The following is a 21,829-nucleotide window of genomic DNA, read 5'->3' as shown; positions in this document are numbered from 1 at the left end:
AATGTGACACTATTGTTCTTTCGTGACCTCCAGGACCTCTACGAACTCCCTTGTGGGGCCTTCCTGACTTACGGGGTGCTCAAGGTGATACTACAGAGACATGAGAAGATCTGGGGACCAGAATCATCCCAAGACCCTTTGTTACACGCCTTACACTCGGTGGGACATGGCAGGTGACTAGTAACATGGCTATACCGAGCCTTTGGGGAAGACCCACTGACTGCATTAACCAACTTGCAGTCTATCTGGAAAGACTCACTGGGACAAGCATTCCATGATTCAGAATAGCTTAATGTCCTAGAATACCCCAAGAAGACACCCGGGAACTCCAGCTTCAAATATATACAATTGTGCATCCTGCACAGGACCACCCTGACCCTATGGCGCTTACATTGGATCTAACCCCTAGTACTGGATACATTTCCCTGCCGCACATCAGACTCAGCAAATGCGTTACACATGTTCCGGATTTGCAGAGCGCTGGGGAATTACTAGGACACAGCACTGTCGGAGATATCCTGGGCAACAGGAGGGGGCAGACTTGATATGACACAATGCTGCCTCCTCAGTCTGTTACCGTGCCCCAAAACCAAAGAAGCAACGACTCGCTTTATGGATCTCGCCCTGCTCCTAGCTAAACGGGCTGTGGCGATGAAGTGGAAATCACCACTGCCTCCATCCTTACCGCAAAGGCAGATGGAAGTAACCAGATGGGCGCAAGCGGAGAGCACTAGTTTTTGCGGGTAAGAGAGGCGTAACATGTGGAAATACCTCCTTACCTCACACTGGGACGTGATCCTACAAGATTTCACAACCCACCCTAGAGATTAAACCAGACCACCCTAGATGTCCACCACCAGAATCCACACTCTCCCACAATGGCCTAATGGCATAATAAATGCAGAAAAGGTTCAAGTCACGCGTTCCTTGTAACTGACTGACAATATTCCACAATGGAAACACATCTCAGCCTTTGTGAGTAAAGTAAGGAGAGTGTTATTGTACGAAGGCCTTTGAAATCCAGGATGGCTCTCGTCTTTGGATGTTTCCAAGCCTATTAGGGGTGGGGGGGGGGGCTGCTAGCCATGGCATCCGTCACTTCTTTCCCAAACGATCCTTGACCCACACTCTGGAAATAAGGCCACGAACAGCGAGAGGGCATCTCATTAATGCCACCCATTCAATTCTTGCCCTCTGGAATCGGCTAAATCACCTGATGGTGTGAGATTGGGGGTTTGTTCCTTATGCCTATGCTGCCGGCGTCTTGTCTGCTCGAGTGTCGGGCCGTATGCCTTCGCCGTGTGATGCCAGATGAAGGTACGGGCGCGCGAATAGCTGAAGGCCTCGCGCACTAAAGGAAGTTTCTAGAATTCTGTGAAAGAGCCGAGCGCACAAGAGGTCAGACGAGAAGCGCTGTGCGCTACAGGTCTCTGATTAGGACAAAAATAGACTTACCTCAGAGCTGACTGATGAGTGGAAGTAAGGGATGAGTCAGAGCTGGAGAGCAGCTCTCTGTGCGCAACATTATGGAGAATTTACACAGTCTAAAGACCTGTCTATAAGGAGGAGGCCTGGGGATCCCAGGGGAGCCGCTGACCCTCGCAGGCACGCTGTGTAGAGTGACCCCACCTAATGTGTGCCCCACCAGTCCCTCCTAGGCATGCTTCATACAGTGCCCTACATTACTGTGTGCACCCACACACATGCTTCATACCGTGACCAGTCCTACCAGGGCACAAGTCGAGGGTACACGCGGGCAGATGGTATGTACCCACCTTTTCACAAGGTGGATGGCGTCTCCCCTGCCAAGAAGTTGGGCCCCACAGAAATATGCTCAACCCTTCTCGGTGTAATTCTCAGACATCGGGACACATTCGGCAGTGCCTGCACGTAGTTGTCTCTTTTCATTCCGAGCAGCAACGTGCAGGCGGCGAGGGGGCTTTCATACTGTCGATTCCCGCTGGGCCCATAACAAAGGGCGAAGTTAGCTGCCTTCAGGCCTCCTCTTGGTTGAGTATCCTGGCTGGGAGTTTCCCAGAACCTCACACCTACCTGCAAATGCAATGGAGGGGAAACAAAGGCACACATCTTATTACTTCACAGGTACTCAAGTCATGAATGCTTTTGACATTGTTCAGGCCCTGTATATACATCATATGCATACACTGTAAGAATGTCAGATGTGTTGGTTTGTCCCAGTATTTAAACTAACAACTTAAATACCAGTATATTGTTTTATTTCTGGAATAACCCTACTCATCCCATTCAGGGTGTCAAAGCACTTTACATCACACACACAAATGATACATTGGTAATAAATCATATGTGGGTAAATCAATGTACAGGGTGTATTTCATAAGACAATTATGGTTGCAAGGTATAGAAGTTGCATGTCCTTCATAGCACACTGTGCTTTATTAGAAGGATTACAATTTATGAACTGCAAGTAACAAAAGGATCTCTGTGTTAAATGCACTAACCCACTTACCCATCAACATAAAACAAAAATCTGTCATCTGCGTGTCACATGATGGGTTTCGCAGGAGACATATTATCACTATGTGCTACTTTGATTCAAAACTGGCACTAGACAAAACACAGATCTCTAGCAAGTGCATTACACTCTAGAGTTATTTTACCATTATAATTATTCCCTGAGATTTACTGGGTACACAAAGATCCATGCAGCAAGTGCCTTAACCCCCATAAGATATTTTAAGATGCAGACTTTGGAACCAATGAAGCAAAACATATTTACTTCCACTTTTGTCCTTGTTGCCAATTTATGTGAGGCAGAGTTAGAAAAAAAACTGTATGAGTTGATGCCATCATTTTGCGTCGACGCAAAATCAATTTTTTTGTCAATCGTAAAAATGTACTGCTTAACATATGTGTGAGGTCTTATGATCTAATGACACTTGTTGTGAGTCATTTCTGTGAGGTGCCATGGTTTGTGATTCTACTTCCTGTGATCTATGATGTCACACTGTGATGTCACACATCACAATGTCACTAACTTGGTTAGTCTCCCTATTTCTTTTTTTAGGACTTGTGCCCTGACACAGTCTAACTCCTGCACAAAGTGACCCACATTAGTGTATGCCTTGCCTGCTCTGCCCTTCCTAGTGTGTGCTCAGCATGTCCCTTCTATGCATACTTCGTAGATTGGTCTAAACTCAAACTGTATGTGGCATGTCCCACCTAGGCAGGATTCATATACTTATGCCCTTTAATGGGTGACCCATTTGTTTCCCCTGACATGCCATGTACACTGGTGGTTACAACTAGTGTATGTCACTAGTGTTTGTTGCTAGTGTTTGTCTGTCCCTCTCAGGCATATTCCGCAGTGTGCCTATGACATTATTCTAAGTAGTTATTTAAATGGGCAGGTACTGACCAGCAGCCGTTTCTTCATTTGGGTGAGAGCGCGTTGTACCCCGCCCACTGCGAGATGCGCAGGAAAAAATAAAATGGCAATGAAAAGATTTCATTGCCTTTGTATTTTTCAGACGTGCGCCCTTACCGCACTGCAGCAGCCAGCCTTTCCTGGCCCAGAGACCTGCGGGTGTGTCCTCTGCTGCCGATAGAAGTGGGTGGCTAGAGGCTCCAAAGTGCGCATTTCACTTTGGCCAGCTGTCTTGCGCTGTCCAAAGTGACATGAGCATTTTGAAGCTCTCCACCTAGCTGTGTTATATAGCTGAGTGGAGCCCAAGCACAGGCCTACAGGTCCTGAAGGAGTGTCCAGCCAGCCTGCTCCACCCAATCCTGGTGCTGCTGTCACAGCATGAGAGCAGTGCCAGGATTGGTTAATGTAGTTGGCTGGCCCCATGCAGTAGGAAAGAAGAAGATCGGGACCGGAGCGAAGCGTGCAGCAGGTAAGTGACTTTTTTTTCATTTATGTATTTTGTTTTCTGTCCTTTATTTTCCCCCATAGCTGTCAGCCGCCGCTGGTACTGTCCGTTACTAATGACCTGCACTTCTTTAATTCGAAAGGGAGAGTACCTGCCCTTCTCAGCACTGATTCTGTACATTTAATGGGAGTGCACCGGCACTTCCCAGGAGCAAACAGGTACTCTGAAGAGTTAGTACCTGTACTTGTATATTTTCATTTAAAGCACTGATCCCTAGTGATGTCACCCTACCAAAAAATGAGAAGCACGAGTCTGCACATTCTCTTCCTACCATGCTCACCAAGTGTATACGTCTTTTCTGCTGCTTCTGCTGTCAGGTGGACCGAGTCAGGCCAGCTCACAACTGCACACTTGCCCTTGTGTTCTAGCCACCCAGGTGGACTTCTTGCTTAAGCTCACAAAGGTGCATCCGGCGGCGCCCTTTGCCCTCAGGTGTAATTCCCGCACTGTTGCTATTGTTACAGTATGGTGTGAGGTACTGCCCTGCTGGCCACGCCTACTCTTCTCTGGTTCGGAGCAGCCTCCACGTGTGGCCTCTGTTGCACTGTTGGGGTGTGAGGCCTTGCACTGCTGGCCCTGCTCACCTGTAGCACTGTGCAGACTAAAATAACTCCACTCTATGCCACCCCAGTCCATGACACTGTATACCACTCCAGTCTAATGACATCGAGCAACAAGAGGGACACGCTGAACTGAAACACGAGAGAACCAGTACCTTGAACACCATGTATAAGTTAAACATGAACTGCAAGCATGCAAATGCGAAATAGACAACCCTCTTGTCTGGCGCTTTGCAATTCGCTTAGAGCTTCGTGCAGTGTGCACGAACTAAGGACTCTTATTTCATATAACCACTACAGAGGCGCCAGCCTAGCGATCCAACTACACAATCTGTGTTGAAACAGAACAAAAGTAGCCCCTCTACGGTTTTAACTCTTTGATGGTCCTGAGGAAGGTGATCTTAATTATTCCATCACCGAAACGTGCGTAGACCAGACCAACCATTTTCACAACTGGAAAATAAACGCATATGGATCAACTTAAAACCGATGAAATAAAGGAAAAAGTCATTTTGAGAAAAATGTCAACAGAATAAATACATTGTTAGATAATAATTAACAAGAAAACATTTCCAGTTGTTAAATACATGTTTTATAATCCCTTTTGTGTATATTATGTAGTATGTGGTATGAATGTTGGTATGTGAGATTAGGCAGCTAAACCTTTATGTTTATAATTTTTTTTTGTTGTTCTGTGAGGGGCACTGTCAACAATTTAGCAGGATTTTTGCCTTAGGCAACGATTAAATAGTTGTTTACACTGATTGATTATGCACATGTATGTTTTATGTTAACTCATGTAAATCACAAAACAAAAAAGCAAAATTGAAAATGTTATAAGAATATATATATAAAAAATCATGTTTTATTTTTGATTAAATAATAAAAACAAAGAAAAAGCTCCTATGTTGTGAAGACATTATATTTATGTGGAACATTGGGGGTTTGTTACATTGATTTAGAGATTTTTCTACATAGTTAAATAAGATAGGTTGGTTAAGAGGTCCATATTTCAATATTTTTTACCACTCCAGTCTAGGACACTCTATTCCACTCTCCACCCGCCACTCTTCGGCCCACCACTCTACACCACACCACTCCACTCTACTCAAGACCATTCCACTCTACTGCACACCATTTCACTCTACTCTACTCTATACCACTCAAGTCCGCTCTACACCACCCTACTCCACTCTACCCCACTCTACTCCACTCTACTCCATGACACTTGACTCTACTTGACAACACTCAACTCTACGCGACTTCGCTCTACTCTACAACACTCTACTCCGCTCCACAACACTTCTCCACTCTGTTCCACTTCACTCTACGACACTCTTCTTCACTCTAGGCCCTTCCACTCTTTGTCCCTCCACTTTACGCCCCTCCACTCTACTCCACGGTATGCCACTCCATTCTGTGAAACTCTACTTCAATCTACACAACTCCCTCTATGCCACTTTGTTCCACTCAATGCCACCCCATTCCATAACACTCTACACCACTCTACTCTATGACACTCTCTCTACTCTACGCCTCTCCACTCTTCGGCCTGCCACTCTACACCACACCACCCCAATCCACCCCACTTTACTGAACACCACTCCACTCTACTGCACACCACACCACTCCACTCCACTCTACACCACTCGAGTTCACTCTATTCCACTGTACACCACTCTACCTCGCTACACTCGACTCTACTCCATGAGACTTGACTTTACTTGATGCCACTCCAATCTACTCCACAACACTCCATTCTACTCCACGACTCACCACTTTACGACACTCCACTCTACAACACTGCATGACACTTCTCTCCACTCTACACCATTCCAGAACCCTCCACCCCACTCTACGTCACTCCACGGCACTCTACTTTACAACACTCCTCTCTACCACAGTCTTCCCTTCTCCACTCCAGGCCACCCTCCTCTACGCCACTAATTTTTGGATGTACTGAACAGCAGCCACGCTGGTGTACAACATGGCTAAAGCACATTGCCAAAGCCAACAGCTCTTGCATAGGCGATACCTATTGGCTTTGGCAATGCTTGTTACGCAGGTTAACACTGTTTGGACAAATGTTTCAAAACATTAGTACCAGTTTAACACTCAAATACAGCAATAAGCAACAGAAAAGTGACCAGTCAACCTTTGCAAAGGGGCTTCCACTGCATGGCACTTTGCAGCCTTTTTTGCAGTTTTCGATCTGTTGGACTTAAAAACAATTTTTTGTTAAAATCTGCAGATTATACAGCAGATGATGGATTATGTGACAAATCTATAATCGTTCAGAAAACACTGCACCCGCAAATTCTCATAATTCCAGTGACCCTGGCTATAATTGATGCACCAGCTGTAGCACGCCCAGGGTTCTGATGGGCTGAATGCATCGCAAATATGCTTGTCTTTTTACTACCCAAGCGGAAGTGTGTAGTAGGGGGAGTCATTTCCTTCGTTGCAGAAGTCCCCACGGTGCCTTTGCTGTGCCACTATGTCAAGGGGTGAGATTGCAAGATCCAAAGATAGCCTTTAATTAGTGCGTTATGTCGTCTAATATCTGCGCCTCCAATGATCTTTCTGCTATATATTTACCCCCATGTGTGTATATTATGAGCGCAGAAACATGATGAAGCAAATAATATTTGCAGAGCAAAGGATGTATCGTTTGCGCCTGATTTACACAGTATTTTTAAAAATGCGATTAACTTTTGTTTTATTTAATACTGCTTCCTTACTCGGTGTTTTGCATGACTATTTAGTTGAGGCTTTAGTTGGGGCACGTCCAGCCAGGTCTCAGACCCAGCAGAAATTAAAAACCGACTTTGTAACAAGTCCTTACCTGACCCTATACTCATGTTCTGTACAGACAAAAACACTGATCAATTTCTAAAATAGTGACTGTAAAGCTTTAAAGATAATCCATGTCAGCGATGTATTTCCCATTTACGCTTCACGTTTTACTTAATCCTGCATTCCATAAGAGTATTAGGTTTTTCCAGATGTGTTTCTGTATGGGTTTTTTGATGCAACATGGGACTCCTGTATAGTGCATACTGTGAACTGGGTCGCCTCTAGGTGTCTGGGTGAGTTCAGTTTGTGGGTAGGTGTTCCTGGCGGGATATGATTGAGAGCTCTGGAGTTGAGGCCGGAGGTTGTGTGAGCTTCTAATAATACCTGTCATTGGGTCATAAAGGTGTTCAGACAACATGCTCATTCAATTCTTGGCCTCTTCTTGGAGAGCAGAGAGTGACTGCCGTTCTTTACGTATATGCTATTTGCGATTACCATTTTTAATAAAGAAGAAGGTATACACAGCTGCTGAACTAGTGACAGCGCCAAATAAATTTTTTTTTGTGTGTTTTACGGGCTAGAAGAGACTCAGAGAGAGAGTGTGTGTATCGTGTCTGACAGAGAGGAGGACAACCCTCTTGGAAAGGAATTCTAGATATGTTTATTTTTCGACACCTCTTGTAGAGAACCCTCCCTTTTCATTCTAATCAAAACACTGCAGTTACTAAAAGATGAAAGTTGTTCTTATGTGCCTTGTAAAAACAGAAGTGAACACAGTTTGTGTTTCACCCTCAATTGACTCTAGTCTTGAAATAGGGTGTGGAGTGCTTATGCGCTAGTTTCAACTCTTGCACATATTAAAAATGACCCCTTTAGACATCTGACCTACTGAAATCGCATAGATTATTTGTTCTATTGACCTATTATGTACATGCTTCTGTTACCTGATGACGCAAATGGGAGTACTCCATTTTTTGTTGAGCTTGAAACTTGCATGATTCAGATATTCACAGTAATGTGTAATATGCTCAGTTCTAATATTACTGCCGGCAATAATACATCTGCCATTTTACAGTTTGCTGGTTGCAATTATGGCAATAGTAAATCCTCTGGTGGACAGCCCAGCAGTGGTGGGTTTTACATTACCCCCTCCACCATCAGGCCCCCATACCACCACTGGACACCAGCTCCTACCCGACCATTGGCCAGTCCTTTCCATCGTGCTTCTTAGTTTCTTCTCTCTGATTTGTCCCTCAGATACCAAGATCTGCGGCGTCCCAATGACCCCTAATGGGCACCTAGAGTCCAGCCTTCCTCCCCACCCGCTGATGCCTGCCGGGTTAATGAACTCTCCCAGGACCTCACTGCAGCGTGACCAGGTGTATCCGGGCTCCAGGAAGAGCAGTGTGATGTCACTTGGTCGTGTGACCTATGATCCGAGGTCCCAGGTGAGTGCTCACATCCCATTTTATTATATATGTCTCTGTGTTATGTACTGTTAAGTCCTTTAAAATTCAATGGCAGTATGTTGGCCAACATCTGTTTCGGCCCCACTGGCCACATAAATTCAAGCGAGAATCATTGTCAGAGCACAATTGTGTGCAGTTTTGAGTACTGAAATATGAGCTGCAGTATGTATGTATGGATGTATGTGGTATTTTTGTAGCCGAAAAAAGCCAAAAGGAAGCAGCGTGCTATACATGGTCAAAGACAAGCATAACGTCAATGAGTGTTAGAAGAGATAGATAGGTTATAGACAATTAAGGGCCTGTGATGTAGTGGTCTTTAAAGAGTTGCTTCTTTAACTCAGCTCTTTCCTAAATGCTGCGGTTTAGGGACGGTCCTGATGGATATGGAGATGTTGTTCCAGGTCATGGGTGCATAGATGGAAAAGGCCTGCTGCCTTGTATTTATTTCATTTTTACACTACTTAGTCTGCTGTCTGATGGAGTTCAGGGTGTGAGTTCGCAGATAACCACCAGAGATAGTGAACTTGTCTGCAAGATAAGTGAGGATTCTGGTTGTGATGGCTTTGTAAACAATGCAGCTGGTTTTGAAGATGGTGCGGGCTGGCAAAGGGAGCCAATGGAGCTCCATTATGAGTGGGGTGATGTGATCATATTTCATCAGGTCCTGGATGAGACATGCTTCAGCACGTAAGATGCCCTTAGGGGGTGCCAGTGTGGCATCTGGGAGGCCATAGACCAGAGTATTGCCACCATAAAGATTCAATAACACAAGACTTTGAACAGCAGTTCTGAAGTTGCTTTCTGGAAGAAATGATTTCACTTTCTTTAATTGCAGGAGCTTGTACAAGGATGTCTTTGTGTTTTTTGGCACTGTGCCCTTTGAGGGTGAGGTTGGTGTACAGGGTGAATCCAAGAAACTTGGCATTCAGTGAATGTTGGAGTTCAAAGCTGTCAAGGTTCATGTCACTGAGTCAAGTTTGCACTGTTTTTTGCTTGTTGTCCTTGTCAAGTAACAAGAACTTTGTCGTGATTGGGTTGAAAATCAAGTAGACCTCGAACAACCCGGCCTGGAGGACCTGCAGGTATTGTTTAAGGTGTTAGATATCTGAAGAATAAGAAGCTTTCAAGTAGAGTCTTGTATCAGCGGTATTGCAGTACTGAAATGCACTGGACTACCATGTATGGGTCCTAATACTGTTATAGTAGGGGCTGCTGAGACCTAACTAGAGGTGCACTGACAGAGCTGTGTGTGGGGTTTAGTACAGGGACAGCAAAGGATGCTGCTGATCCAAGTTGAGGAACATTAGAAGAGCTGGATATGTTTCCCAGTAAATAAGTAGCATAGGTTTTTCAGGTCAGGATTGAAGAATAATTATTAACATGTCTCTCCTTCATAGTCTGGCTCTCGAACCTCTCATTTTGGAGCATGGGGCCGCAGCGGAAACTGGGGAAGTCGTCGCTCCAGCTGGAACAGCCTAACCCGGCACCCTAGTCTGAAGCCTCGCCCACCCTCTGCAGAGCACGAATCCCTCCTTTCTGGAGAGCGCCGGCGACTGGCAGAGGAGGAGGAGCAACGTGCACGTGAGAGTGTGCGCCTCCACCGGGGCTCTAGTGTCAAGCACCGAAGGGCTCAGTCTCTGGAAACCAAGGCTTCTTCTGAGACAGCCGATACACCGACTGCCCGGTCAAGCCACCGTACCACCAGGAAGGGCAGTGGGACTACCGGTGACCACCAGGACTGCAATGGGAAGACACCCAACATCGCCAAGGAGGTCTTTCCAAAGATGAACAGTCGGAAGGACAAAGGGGAAGAAGAGGAGGAAATAGATTATGTGAGTACATCAAAGTGGGTCGTGTGCATATGCTAATGATCCATACAGCATCCAATGATTGCTATGCTATGCACTTTTATCTAGCATTTAAGCACCAGTTGGGTAACAAAGGGTTCTATGAGTGAAGGTGTTTGGACTCTGTTATAATGTTAAAGTGCAGTGGAAGCAGGCAGGCTTTGAAGTTGCTCACTGGAGCCAAGAGTTTGGATTGCTTGAGCAACTACTACACTTTATTTGGGTTGTATGCCTCTAGAGGCATCAACACTTTAGAACTTACAGTTAACACTTCAGCTTCCTGATCGATATTCTTGTAATCAGACACAGATAATCTTGTAATCAGACACAAAAAAGAGACATCATTATCGTCCCTTTATCCCATATGATGGGCAATTTGGAACTCAATCGTTTGCCTTACCTTTGGACCTGAAGCCTTGGATCTTATATAAATGTGCATCTCAAAATACTCTTATGCAGAAAACAGTGCTTTAAATGTGTAGGTACTCTCAGGTACTGGGTACCTGCACTTCTTTAAGTTTGAGAGGGAGAGTGTCAGCACTTGCCAGCACAAAAGCATTACTTCTAATTGGAGAGCAGCAGCACTTCTCAGTACCAAGCAGATACTCTCAGTGAGTAGTAGAATTGCTATATTACAGCAGGAAATGAGTGCATCCGTGCAGCCTCCTCTCTCCATTGCAGCCCCACTCGCTTCAATTTCTCCTTTTCCGCTCTGTAATCCTACTACACCTTATATTCCTCACAGGCCCCCAACAACCCCAGCCAACTTGCTTCTGTTGCTACAATCGGTGCTTGATTGTCAGTGATTAGCTGGTGTGTTTTCTTGAAGGGTAGACCTTTCGCTTCAGAATTCAGAGAGTAACTTGTTGAGCTCGGGTTTAATTCCTAACAGGGCTGCTCTTCCCTTTTTCAAATGGAATCCATTGAATAAGGACTATTGATGGAAGTAATGTGACCAATGACTATTCAAGCATGAAGAGTCGGTACAGTGTATGCATTGTGCATAGTTAAAATCATCATTAAGGGCCTGATGAGATCAGTGTTGGACATGTCTGTTCCAACATTTAAGTATTGAATAAACTGTGTGCCTCTTTTTGCGTCAGCGCACCTCTTTTAATGTAATCTCTCCTGCTTCAACTGCCATTTCGTTTTCTTTTCCTCAATGCGTCCCTATGTTCGAAATTATAGAAAAGCTTAGGAGCACTACACATAGTTTCCAACTCTACACTGATGGTCCCAAAATAAGAGCTGGTTGCAAGCGTGAAAGTCCTCCCGCCTGGCAAGAATTTGGTGTATATTTGAAGAGCTCTGTAAATATACCCTTGTGCGGAGGTTCCCTCAAAATATCTTAGGGTGTCAATGCAAAACTAATCTTACCTTCTGACTAAAAGTCCAAGCGACCAATACCCTAATCTGTGATTGTTCCCTCAGATCTGAGGAACCCAGATGGCAGAGGGCACCCAAAGGCAGCCTTCCTTCCCACCGTACCCCTATGACTGTTGGGAGATGAACTCCTTCAGGACTTAGCTGTAGCGCAACCAGTTGTACATAAGGTTTAGGACGAGCAGTGTAACCAGTGGGATTCAAGAGAGACCAAACAGACTAAACCACAGAAGGGACACATGGCCGGAGCGGACTTCAGAAAGGTCCTTTTCCTCCGGTAATTCATTCTGACCCAAGGGAAGAAATTTTAGATCGGATGGGATTCCATCTTGAAATTGGCATAAAAGTGAGTGGAGATGAAAGACCACTCTAAAGGAACCACACCTCCACACCGTTAGGCACCAGGAGGTTGCAGATAAAATAAACACACTTTGGGCACGATTTACAAACCTTTTGCGCTGGGTTTGCGTCACAGAAGTGTCGCAAAACTGCACAAAATGTTTCTTGTTGGATGTACTTTGCAGCACAAAGCCTGTTTTACGCTGCGATTTTTCCTGAAAGTTACACAAAGCAGTGAAAAATGCTGTTTTTCATTATTCTTCACCAAGGAGGCATTCTACGGGTGGTACATGGGCGATCGCATACAACCACCCATGGTTTTTGATGTAAAATCCTGTCTATTAGATCCCAAAAATTAATGCCATTTTGTAGCAGGCTTAATATAGAGAAATGCTTTATTTCTCCTAATTTTTTCCACTTTGCATGTGTGCTGCACTGTACAGCACACATCCGTAGAGGGAAACATTTTAAAGTTAGTCTATGCACAGTATTTTGCGTTAGGGAGAGAGCAAGACAATGTCATATATCTGTAGATGTGACGCTTTCCTGCTCTCTACGTGTCACGCAAAGTAGCAACTTTGGTTGCTGCGCTGCGTTGTGTGACAGTTTGGTAAATCTGGGCCCTTGTTCTCTGGCGATTAAGAGACATTAGGTAGGCATGGCATCTCTATGGTGTGATAGAACAGGCGCTGGCATCCATATCGGGCATGCGAAATGTGCTTTTTGCAAAAGAAAACATAAGTCATACAAAGACAATACTTCTGCAGCTAAAGAGCACCACAGAAGCCTGACCAGCGAATTGCAGGTCTGACAAATTCATTAAAACATGGCGTGGATATGCGGTAATTGAGAGATCAAGAGGGTAAGAACATCCGAACTAAAAGTTAGAGAGTTCATAATCATTTATATTAAATGAAACGATAAGGTCCCTTAAAATCGAGTAGAGACAAGTGAGAATGGAGCAAAGTCAGATTAAGCCGATTTAATTTGCTGTGCGATTTTTGTAAATTGTGAATGCTAGTATCGCTTATGGCCCACTTTTGCTATTCTTTTTCGCCAGCGCAGGTGCAGTTCTTGTGCAGTGCTGGAGCAAACGGCAGGATCAATCAACTTTTCCATGCCTGAGTTTTTGTTTGCACTGAAAAGTTGGCCTAACCTCCAGCAAAACGGCTTTGCACTAAGCCAATGTTAATAGGCTCAAAAGGGGCGTTATGGGGTGGGAACAGCATAAACACTAAGGTTGGTTTTGCATTAGGTCCTAGCGGCAAAACAGCTTTCTTTAGCACAAGCGTGACCAAGAACATCATTGGCACATGACTCTTTTAAAAACAGTGCTGCAATTTCTTTTTACTGTTTTGTAATGTGCTCTGCTAATTTTCACGCAGCACGGTGCAGTTTAAATTTCAAAAACCATGGGCCCAGTGCTTAATTTGACCAGTGGTTTCCGGTGCTCAGCACCAGCACTTATCAAAGTCTGCCACATGGTGGCAGGTTCTGTCTGTCTGATTTAGAGATTGCACCAACAACAGTTGTTTATTAATTCACTGTGCATTAAAATGACTGGTTCCTGCTGCTTAAGCCATTCTTATAGCTTTGGGGGCCTGCAATGTAACACATGTATGGTGTGTGACGGCAGTAGTTGAGCTAGTATTGTCATTGGCAGCGCTGGCAGGGGCAATGGGTGCTGCAAGCTGCAATAGCTTCCTGACGAGGGCCCCTGCTCTTATTTGTTTACAAATTAAGTACTGCGTGGGACCTAGTTTTCAGAGTGGCTTAGGGAAAGGAAACCCCACCAAAAATATACATGTATACAAGGGATAATGGTATTGATGGCTCAGTCTTTGAAACAATGACAGAAGAGAAACCTGCAAAGTGAGTTGGGCAGCACCTGGGATGGCACAGAAGAATGCCATTTCAACTGCTTTGGGGCTGCATGCCATTTTAACTGATTTGGGGCTGCCCCAAGTGAACACAAAAACACTGAAGAAAGGACTGATGTCCGACTCCCCCACTATTGGCTGGTTACTTATTAGTAATTTTCATCACTCCGAGTTCTACTCTTCCCTGTCGCAGTCCTTATACCATAACTAATAGTTCCTCCCACCAGACGTACCACAAAGCTCAATGAAAATTACCCAGCCGCGGACGGTCCATTGGGACTGAGAGGCCATGTCCCCACTTTTGCCCCCCACGAACAGTGTCTGTCAGGCTGAACAAAGGTCACTGTCAGGCTGAACAAAGGTCAGCCTGACAGACATTTTTCATTTTCAGGTCAGGCAGTCAGACATATGCTTAATGCGCAAGCTCCTGGCTGCCTGAGCTGAACTTTGCTGGGTTGAGGAAGTCATAGCTCCTGTGGGCGTGTCCTTCTCAGCTCAGCATAGGTCCCTGAGGACCTCCCCTCAGTGACCAGGGGTAGTGTCACTGATTGCCTCGCACCTGGGTGCTTCAGTTTTAAGCCCTGTAGCGCCCATGTTCGAGTGTCAATCAGTGACACTTCATCTCAGAGTGGTGTGCACTCTGCAGTCTCACTGACCCCATCCCACTCCGTGACGACCTTGGGACTACTGCCTCCTAAGTCTCCCGGGGCCTCCGAGGCAGATCTACAGGTAAGTGTGTGTGTGTTTTAAAAAAAATGAATGTATGGTGCGTGCGTGCTTGTATGTATGAATGTTTGGTAATGAGTTGTGAATGGATGTGTTTGTGTGTGCTAGCCCACGTCTGAATGCATGGCTGTGAGTGTGTATGTGTGTGTGTGCGTAAGTTTCCCATCTGCCCCCACTCTCCTAAACTTACCGGCCTTCACTGAAATTACCGGTAAGTAACCAGCCTGTACCTTCTTGTCCTTCTTCCCCATAACAATCCTTAATCTGTGAGTAAATACCAAAGGAGGTAAAACGTCTTCAGGGAAAAAAAGACTATGAATACGCTAACTTTGTTAAGCTATTCCAACCAAACTAAAACACACAAATGTACATGATCCGTCACTGAACCCAGTACTGGAGCCCCAAATGCTGCAGAAGAACTTCCCACCAGTATCAACCTTTAGTGAGTCACAAAAGTATTTGCTGATTATTCTCAGATGAAAGGTGCCATGGGGAGTTAAGTGCAAGGACCCTTCAATCGCAGTGATCTTATTCCATTGTTTTAGGCTTACTCAAGTGTGTAAACCGATATTAGTGTTCATGCAATGAGCAGGAGTACTATCGGGAGGGGCCTCCGCGGTCTCACGGACAGATATTCTCATACCGTATTCTCACATCATCTCTAAATAAAGCACTTAATTTCTTGAATAATGTCATTTTTCCTATATTTGCCACAATGCAATTCAGTCAATTGAAACAACCGACGGTTCTTAGCTAATCACACAACAATATGCAACAACTCATACTTCCAGTCTCAGAGCAACACAATAAAGCTGTCCACTCACAATGCAGCACTCTCTGATGTAACCATCAATCCCAGCGTGGAAGGCACACCGACCAACAAATACCAGGGCTGCACCCTACGACTCAACATGCTGCACCTCACAGCAGCTTTCACTCAAAAGCGATTCAGCTGAGCAATAATCAATCATTAAAAAACTAAATCAAAACAAAAATCTTGCCTGTGCAACTAAAGGTAAATTCAAAGTGCACAATCACGCTATATGAATTTGGGAATAACACTAGAAGGATGTTATAACACACACATGAAGTGAACTCTTTTTTTTTTATAAATTCATTTTTTATTTTGTGCAACTGAACAGTAAGCACTAAGGAAGTCATGTATGGTACAGTAACAGAACTAGAACTCAAATCGTTGCGAATATAATTATTATCACTGGACCCATTTCCCCCTCCCGACCAGTTAGCCGTTGAAAGCCAATATATGCCGGTATCAACTGTCCTCGTTGTGGGGGGACTGTGTCTTGGACCGAGAAATGGTTGTCGGTAAGTTGGCAGAATAGTCTCTTGAGACAGTATAGATTCCGGTCTCTGTCAAGGTTTCCTGTGTCGTGTTACCAGTGGACAGTTGCGTCTCATCCCCTGTATCCAACCCAAAGTGTTTTCTCCATGGGTCACATATCCTGTGAAATTTCTGCGGGCACCCCCTGCTACGATATGTGACTTGCTCGGCCGTCATGTTCATTTCCATCCCCTTAGTCCATTCCTGTATGTACGGACTGTCGGTCACTCCCCAAGTCCTAGCTATGTCCCGTTTGGCCACCACCAACCCCAACGAAGCAAAGATCAGTTGGGTCCTAGTGACGTCCACTTCGCCAGGGATTCCCAGAAGCACAAATTTGGGTTCCATTGGTAATATCACCCCCAAGACCGTTCCCAATAAGCCGATCACTTGCGACCAGTATGGCCTGAGTATGGGGCAAGTCCAGATTTTATGGTAGAAGTCACTATTTGTGATCTTGCACATCTGGTACAGCGGCAACTCTTCTCTCCCCATCCTATGGAGTCTTTCCCTGTCATAGTATGTTTGATGCAATATTTTGAATTGAATTAGTCGAAGCAGAGCCTTAATGGCCACCTCCCTGGGATGCATCAATGCCGCCTCCCAGTCGATATCTTCTGGGGACCCCACGTCCTTCTCCCATCTTGTTCGGAGACCTAGCAAACCATCTGGAAGATTATTGTTGATGGTTTTATATGTGAAGGATACCGCTTTACCAATAAGTTCCTCCTGTTGGAGCCTACCTTCTAGGGGAGCGTATTCCGGGAGTTGCTCATGGGGGATGCTTTCTGCCTGCCACGCGTGTCGCAATTGTGCATAGTTAAGGAATTGAGAATCGGCCATATCATATTCCTGCTTTAGTTAGTCCAAGTTTTAAGTTCCCCTTTTTCAACTATGTCCCCTATTGTGGAGATGCCAAGGAGGTCCCAGGCCTCGAACCCGATAAGTTTACGGATTTCTCTAAGCCAGGGCCCCTCCCAAAGTGGTGTGGAGCGTGTAAGTCGCTTCGTTCATCCCATAGTCCTACTAGCCCTCTTCCATGCCAATAGTGTCACTTGAGTGGCCGGTAGCAGTCTTGAGCTTCCCTTTCCCCCATATAGATAATGTAGGTGTGTATGAGGTTGCATTGTCTTCCTTTCAAGACGGTATGTGGGGTGGTCTCTATGTTTGTGCACCCATTCGTTGATGGAGATCAAGTGGGATGCCCAACAATAGGCCTCTACATCAGAGAGTGCGATCCCTCCATCGTAGGGGTTGCGCCTCAGTGTCTGTAGCGCGAACCTGGGGTGTCCATCCTGCCATACTAGAGTTCTAATTCTGCCGATTTAAGTGAAAATATCCCTAGGCAGAAGATGGTATGTATTTTGAAGGGTGTATAAGAGTTGCTGCAAGATGATCATTTTAAAGAGTGTAGCGCGACCCAACAAGGTGAGAGGACGGTCCTCCATCCTTCTATATCAGCCTTAAAGTTGCCCAGGATGACATGAAGTGAACTCTTGATCAGTGGGAAATCACCCTGATTAGTTTGTTCTACTTCTCTGAGCAAAAGAATTAACCAAACATCAAATCTCAGTTAGTACACCCTCACCATAAAATTAAAAAATCCCTTTCTCAATGTGCGACTGATAGTGCTTCACGGGTCAAGACCACAAACCTTAATAGACAAGTTACAACCTAATATTATTAATATCTATCCTGAGATCTTAGATCAAAGTGAGTCCAGTAGCGAAAGCCAAACTTCAGCTCTTCGCATCAAGCGTTTTTATCTTTTTTAAGCACAAGCAAAATACATAAGACAACATGACAAATCTCACAACAACAGAGAAACCCCTCCAGACTCAAAATGAACAGCACACCACACAACACACTACCTCATCAAAGCCCACAAATACAGCAATGCTCGACAACACTCTCAAATACACATAACCCTACTGTAACTTTGCAACTGCACAGGAACGCCAGAACACCACCAATTCTCCCAGCTGGACCATTGGAAACTCGGGATGCATATTGGGCTGGAGCAGATTAGAATTTGGGGCAAATTCTAACTACGCCTCAGTGAGAGTCGATAGTGGATTAGATAAGGATATTATTTCCACCACGTTAACTTGGCACATACTCAGAACTCTGCTATATCCTCAAGGATGGGCCTTTATTTCGAATTGAGGCAGAAATCACAAATGTATTAACATTGCATTGACAGTGAAGCACAGTAACAACAGAGAAGAGTAGATTGAAAACCATAAAGGTTTATTAGCAAATTAGTAAAATTACAGCCTTCAATCAAATCAATTAGACATAAATCGAAATTCACCTGGATAAAACATACATGAATATAATCCAAGTACTTCTAATAGTAATGTAAATATTTAATTATTAAATGTAACATATGCAAATCAAGGCAAAGTTGTTGTTTCCATAAAGGAAATTCCCTTATGCTAAGCTAATATTGTAGACAGAACGGGGAATTTCAGAAGCAGATGGTGTCGGCGGATATAGCATCAAAAGCCAAACCATGTAAAGGTTCCAATTAAAATGACAAAGAATATACTTGCTCTCAAGAGTATGTCTATGAGCAGAAAAATAAGGAGCATTGATCTCAAGAGAAGGAAAAAGGGCTTCCGCCTGCAAAGGAGGACAGGAGCGAGTGAACAAACTAACTAAAAAGCTTGATATAGTAAAAAGATAAGTTCCATCCAAATGAAACATTCTTCTGGTTCCCACCAGGCAGGACCCAATCAAAACGTATTGTTCCCTTCGTATTTGGTGTCGGCCTCCTTCTCACAGATAATACAATTCCAACTTCTCTCATTGTGACATTCATGATATCTCACTAAGGAGCATGCATCGCCTCAGTTTCTCATCCCATGGAGATGCTGAAGTTGCTGTCCAAACTAACTAATTGCTATTCTACAGCCTTCAAACTGAAAGCTAACAATGAATAACAATAACAAAAAATAACATTTCTAAATGAGCACACTGTGACTCTGATATCTGAAACAGAAAAAATGGTATGCACAGCTAGCAGAAATACAATGTTTACTGCCTTCTCAGGCAATTTTAAACTGCTAATATGTTAGTTAAAGTTAATCAAAAGATATGATTCATTCAGTCTGTTAAACCTAAATATAAAACAAGCTATGGTTATGCAGGTTGCAGGTTAACTTAAGCACAAATATGAGGACACTATATCATCACCAGCACAAAAACAGCCTAAAAACCTCTATTTTAATATAGGGCAAAGGCCAAGCAAAAAACAAACAAAAAGTGCCATTCCTGAAGGCACTGCTGGTTGTATATACTAGTAATAGTTTTCGGGGGACACAATCAATCAGAACACCTCTCTACTAGGAGGAGCACGCGCTACCTAATTCTGTCCCCCGGCAACTGAAAACAACCAATCACAGTACAAGTCACTCACTGTTCTAACACATAAAAATCAGCCTTGCTGTTTGTTACACATGCACTCAAAGAGATATGGAGTAGAGAACCTGCTACAAGGAAAAATGCTCCCGTTGTATAAAACACGGACGGCTGACCGCTTAATTGGCTCCACTCTAGCAGGAATTCTTACCGCAGTCATAATCACCTGATGGACCAACCTCGCAGCGCCTTTTGAAGGGTGCTTTTTAAATAAATCTTCAGGTCACTAATGCAGACCTTCTGGTGGGAAAACCCAACAAACAAAATGAATGTATGACGTTACTACGCAAAAATTTACAACGCATGCCTTTACAACGCAGTTTTTACATTGCAACATCCATTACAATGCATGATTTTACATCGCATGCCATCACAATGCATTTTTAGAAACTACACTTACAACGTATTCCATTACATCACATTATACCATTACAACGCATACCATTACAACGCATACCATTATATTGCATTTAAGGTAAGTGTTGGATAGTGTAGGGGTAGAAATTACTATTCCCACTCCAGTGAGTGCAACAGTAGGGTAAGTGTTGGATAGCGTAGGGGTAAAAATTACTATTCTAACTCCAGTGAGTGCAACAGTAGGGTAAGTGTTGGATAGTTTAGCGGTAAAAATTACTATTCCCACTCCAGTGAGTTCAACAGTAGGATACGAGTTGGGGTAAAAACTACTATTCCCACTCCAGTGAGTGCAACAGTAGGGTAAGTGTTGGATAGTGTAAGGGTAAAAACTATGCGTTGTAATGGTATGCGTTGTAATGGTATGTGTTGTAGTGACATGTGTTGTAATGACATGTGTTGTAGTGACATGCAATGTAATGGCTGCGTTGTAGTGGCATGCGATGTAAAGGATGTTGCGTTGTAATGACTGTGTTGTAAAGGTAGTGCGATGTAATGACTGTGTTGTAAAGGTTGTTTCCCAAAAAAACAGACATTATCCCTTCCTCCTATTGGTGATACTTACACAGAAGAACCAAAACAGTATCAGAGGTGGGTACTTCCTCTTTTTATAGTATGTGACAGGAAGTAGTTTGACTTGTATGGAAGGAATGGGAATTTCGTATCTGTTAAGCTTGGTGGTATGTCTCGTAGGGGGAGCTATTGTTCATGGTGTAAGGACTGGGATCGGGAAGAGAGACGAGGAGATATAGGTGATTCCAGAATAGCTGCCAAGGGTCTCAGGTGTATGCATGACTTGAAAGGTCAGTTCACGTTTTTTCTTAGAAATCTGGACTCGTAGTCCTAGTTTTATACAGTGTTAAATACGACTGCAAGTCTCAGAATTTTAGGAAAAACTGACTGAGTTAAGTAACTTCTCATTCCCAAACAACTGCCTGCCACTACCATAGAGTTGGGTACAAACAGAACCTTCTCTATTTCTATCTCTGTCAGTCTCTACCTCTATCGCTGTATCTTCACTACCTCTTTCTCTCTGTCTTCCTCTCTCTAACTTTCTCTTTCTTTCTCTCCCCTCACTCTCCATGTCTTTCTTTTACTCACACTATCTTTCTCTGCTTTTCTGTCTGTCTTTTCTGTCTCACTCTGTTCCTCTCTGTCTTCCATCTCTCTCTTTGTCTCTCCATCTCAGTTTCTCTCCCTCGCTATCTCTTTCTTCCTCACCTTCTTCCTTTTGGTCTCACTACTCCTCTCCCTTCGTCTGTCTATCTCTCTCCCACTGCTCGTTCTCTTTCTCATTCCTCTCTCTTTCTTCCTCTCTATGTTGTTCTTTGTTTCTTCTCTATGTTTCTCTGTCTCTCTATTCCCCATGTTCTCTTTCACCCTCTTTCTTTCTCTCCCTCACTCACCCACTCTCTCACTTTCTATGTCTGTTCTAGTTCTTCTCTCTCTTTCCTTCCGCACTCTCTTTCCCTCTCACACTTCCCCTCCCTCTCTGCACCTACTTCTCACTCTCCCGCTTTTTAGGTCTCGCCTGAGACAGCGCTTTAGCGCTGCTCTGGCGAGACTTATAGTAAGCGAGTTTTGGAAGTGAAAACGAGTGCTTTCAGGCCTCCAAATACAGTGCATGTGCGTCGGCCGGGCGCGCGCACCATTTGGAGGCCTCAAATAACTTGTTTGCTTTCACTTTCGCGGGCCGCACGGCCGCTTTGACACAGTGCATGCTGATGGTGCAAGCCACC

General features: G+C 44.4%; 1 protein-coding gene across 1 annotated transcript in view; it reads left to right on the top strand.

Moving 5' to 3' along the window:
• CACNA1I (calcium voltage-gated channel subunit alpha1 I) overlaps positions 1–21,829 on the top strand; it is a 580,458-nt gene that overhangs the window by 341,350 nt on the left and 217,279 nt on the right. Inside the window, exons 14-15 of the mRNA XM_085601256.1 lie at positions 8,525–8,715; positions 10,134–10,568. Of these exons, the coding sequence (XP_085457382.1) occupies positions 8,525–8,715; positions 10,134–10,568 (626 nt within the window). The remainder of the gene's footprint in view (positions 1–8,524; positions 8,716–10,133; positions 10,569–21,829) is intronic.

Source organism: Triturus cristatus, chromosome 4_2 (genome assembly GCF_964204655.1).
Source record: "Triturus cristatus chromosome 4_2, aTriCri1.1, whole genome shotgun sequence".
NCBI classification, from domain to species: Eukaryota; Metazoa; Chordata; class Amphibia; order Caudata; family Salamandridae; genus Triturus; species Triturus cristatus.
Note: the sequence above shows the minus strand (reverse complement) of the source record. Positions and strands in the feature narration are given on the sequence as shown.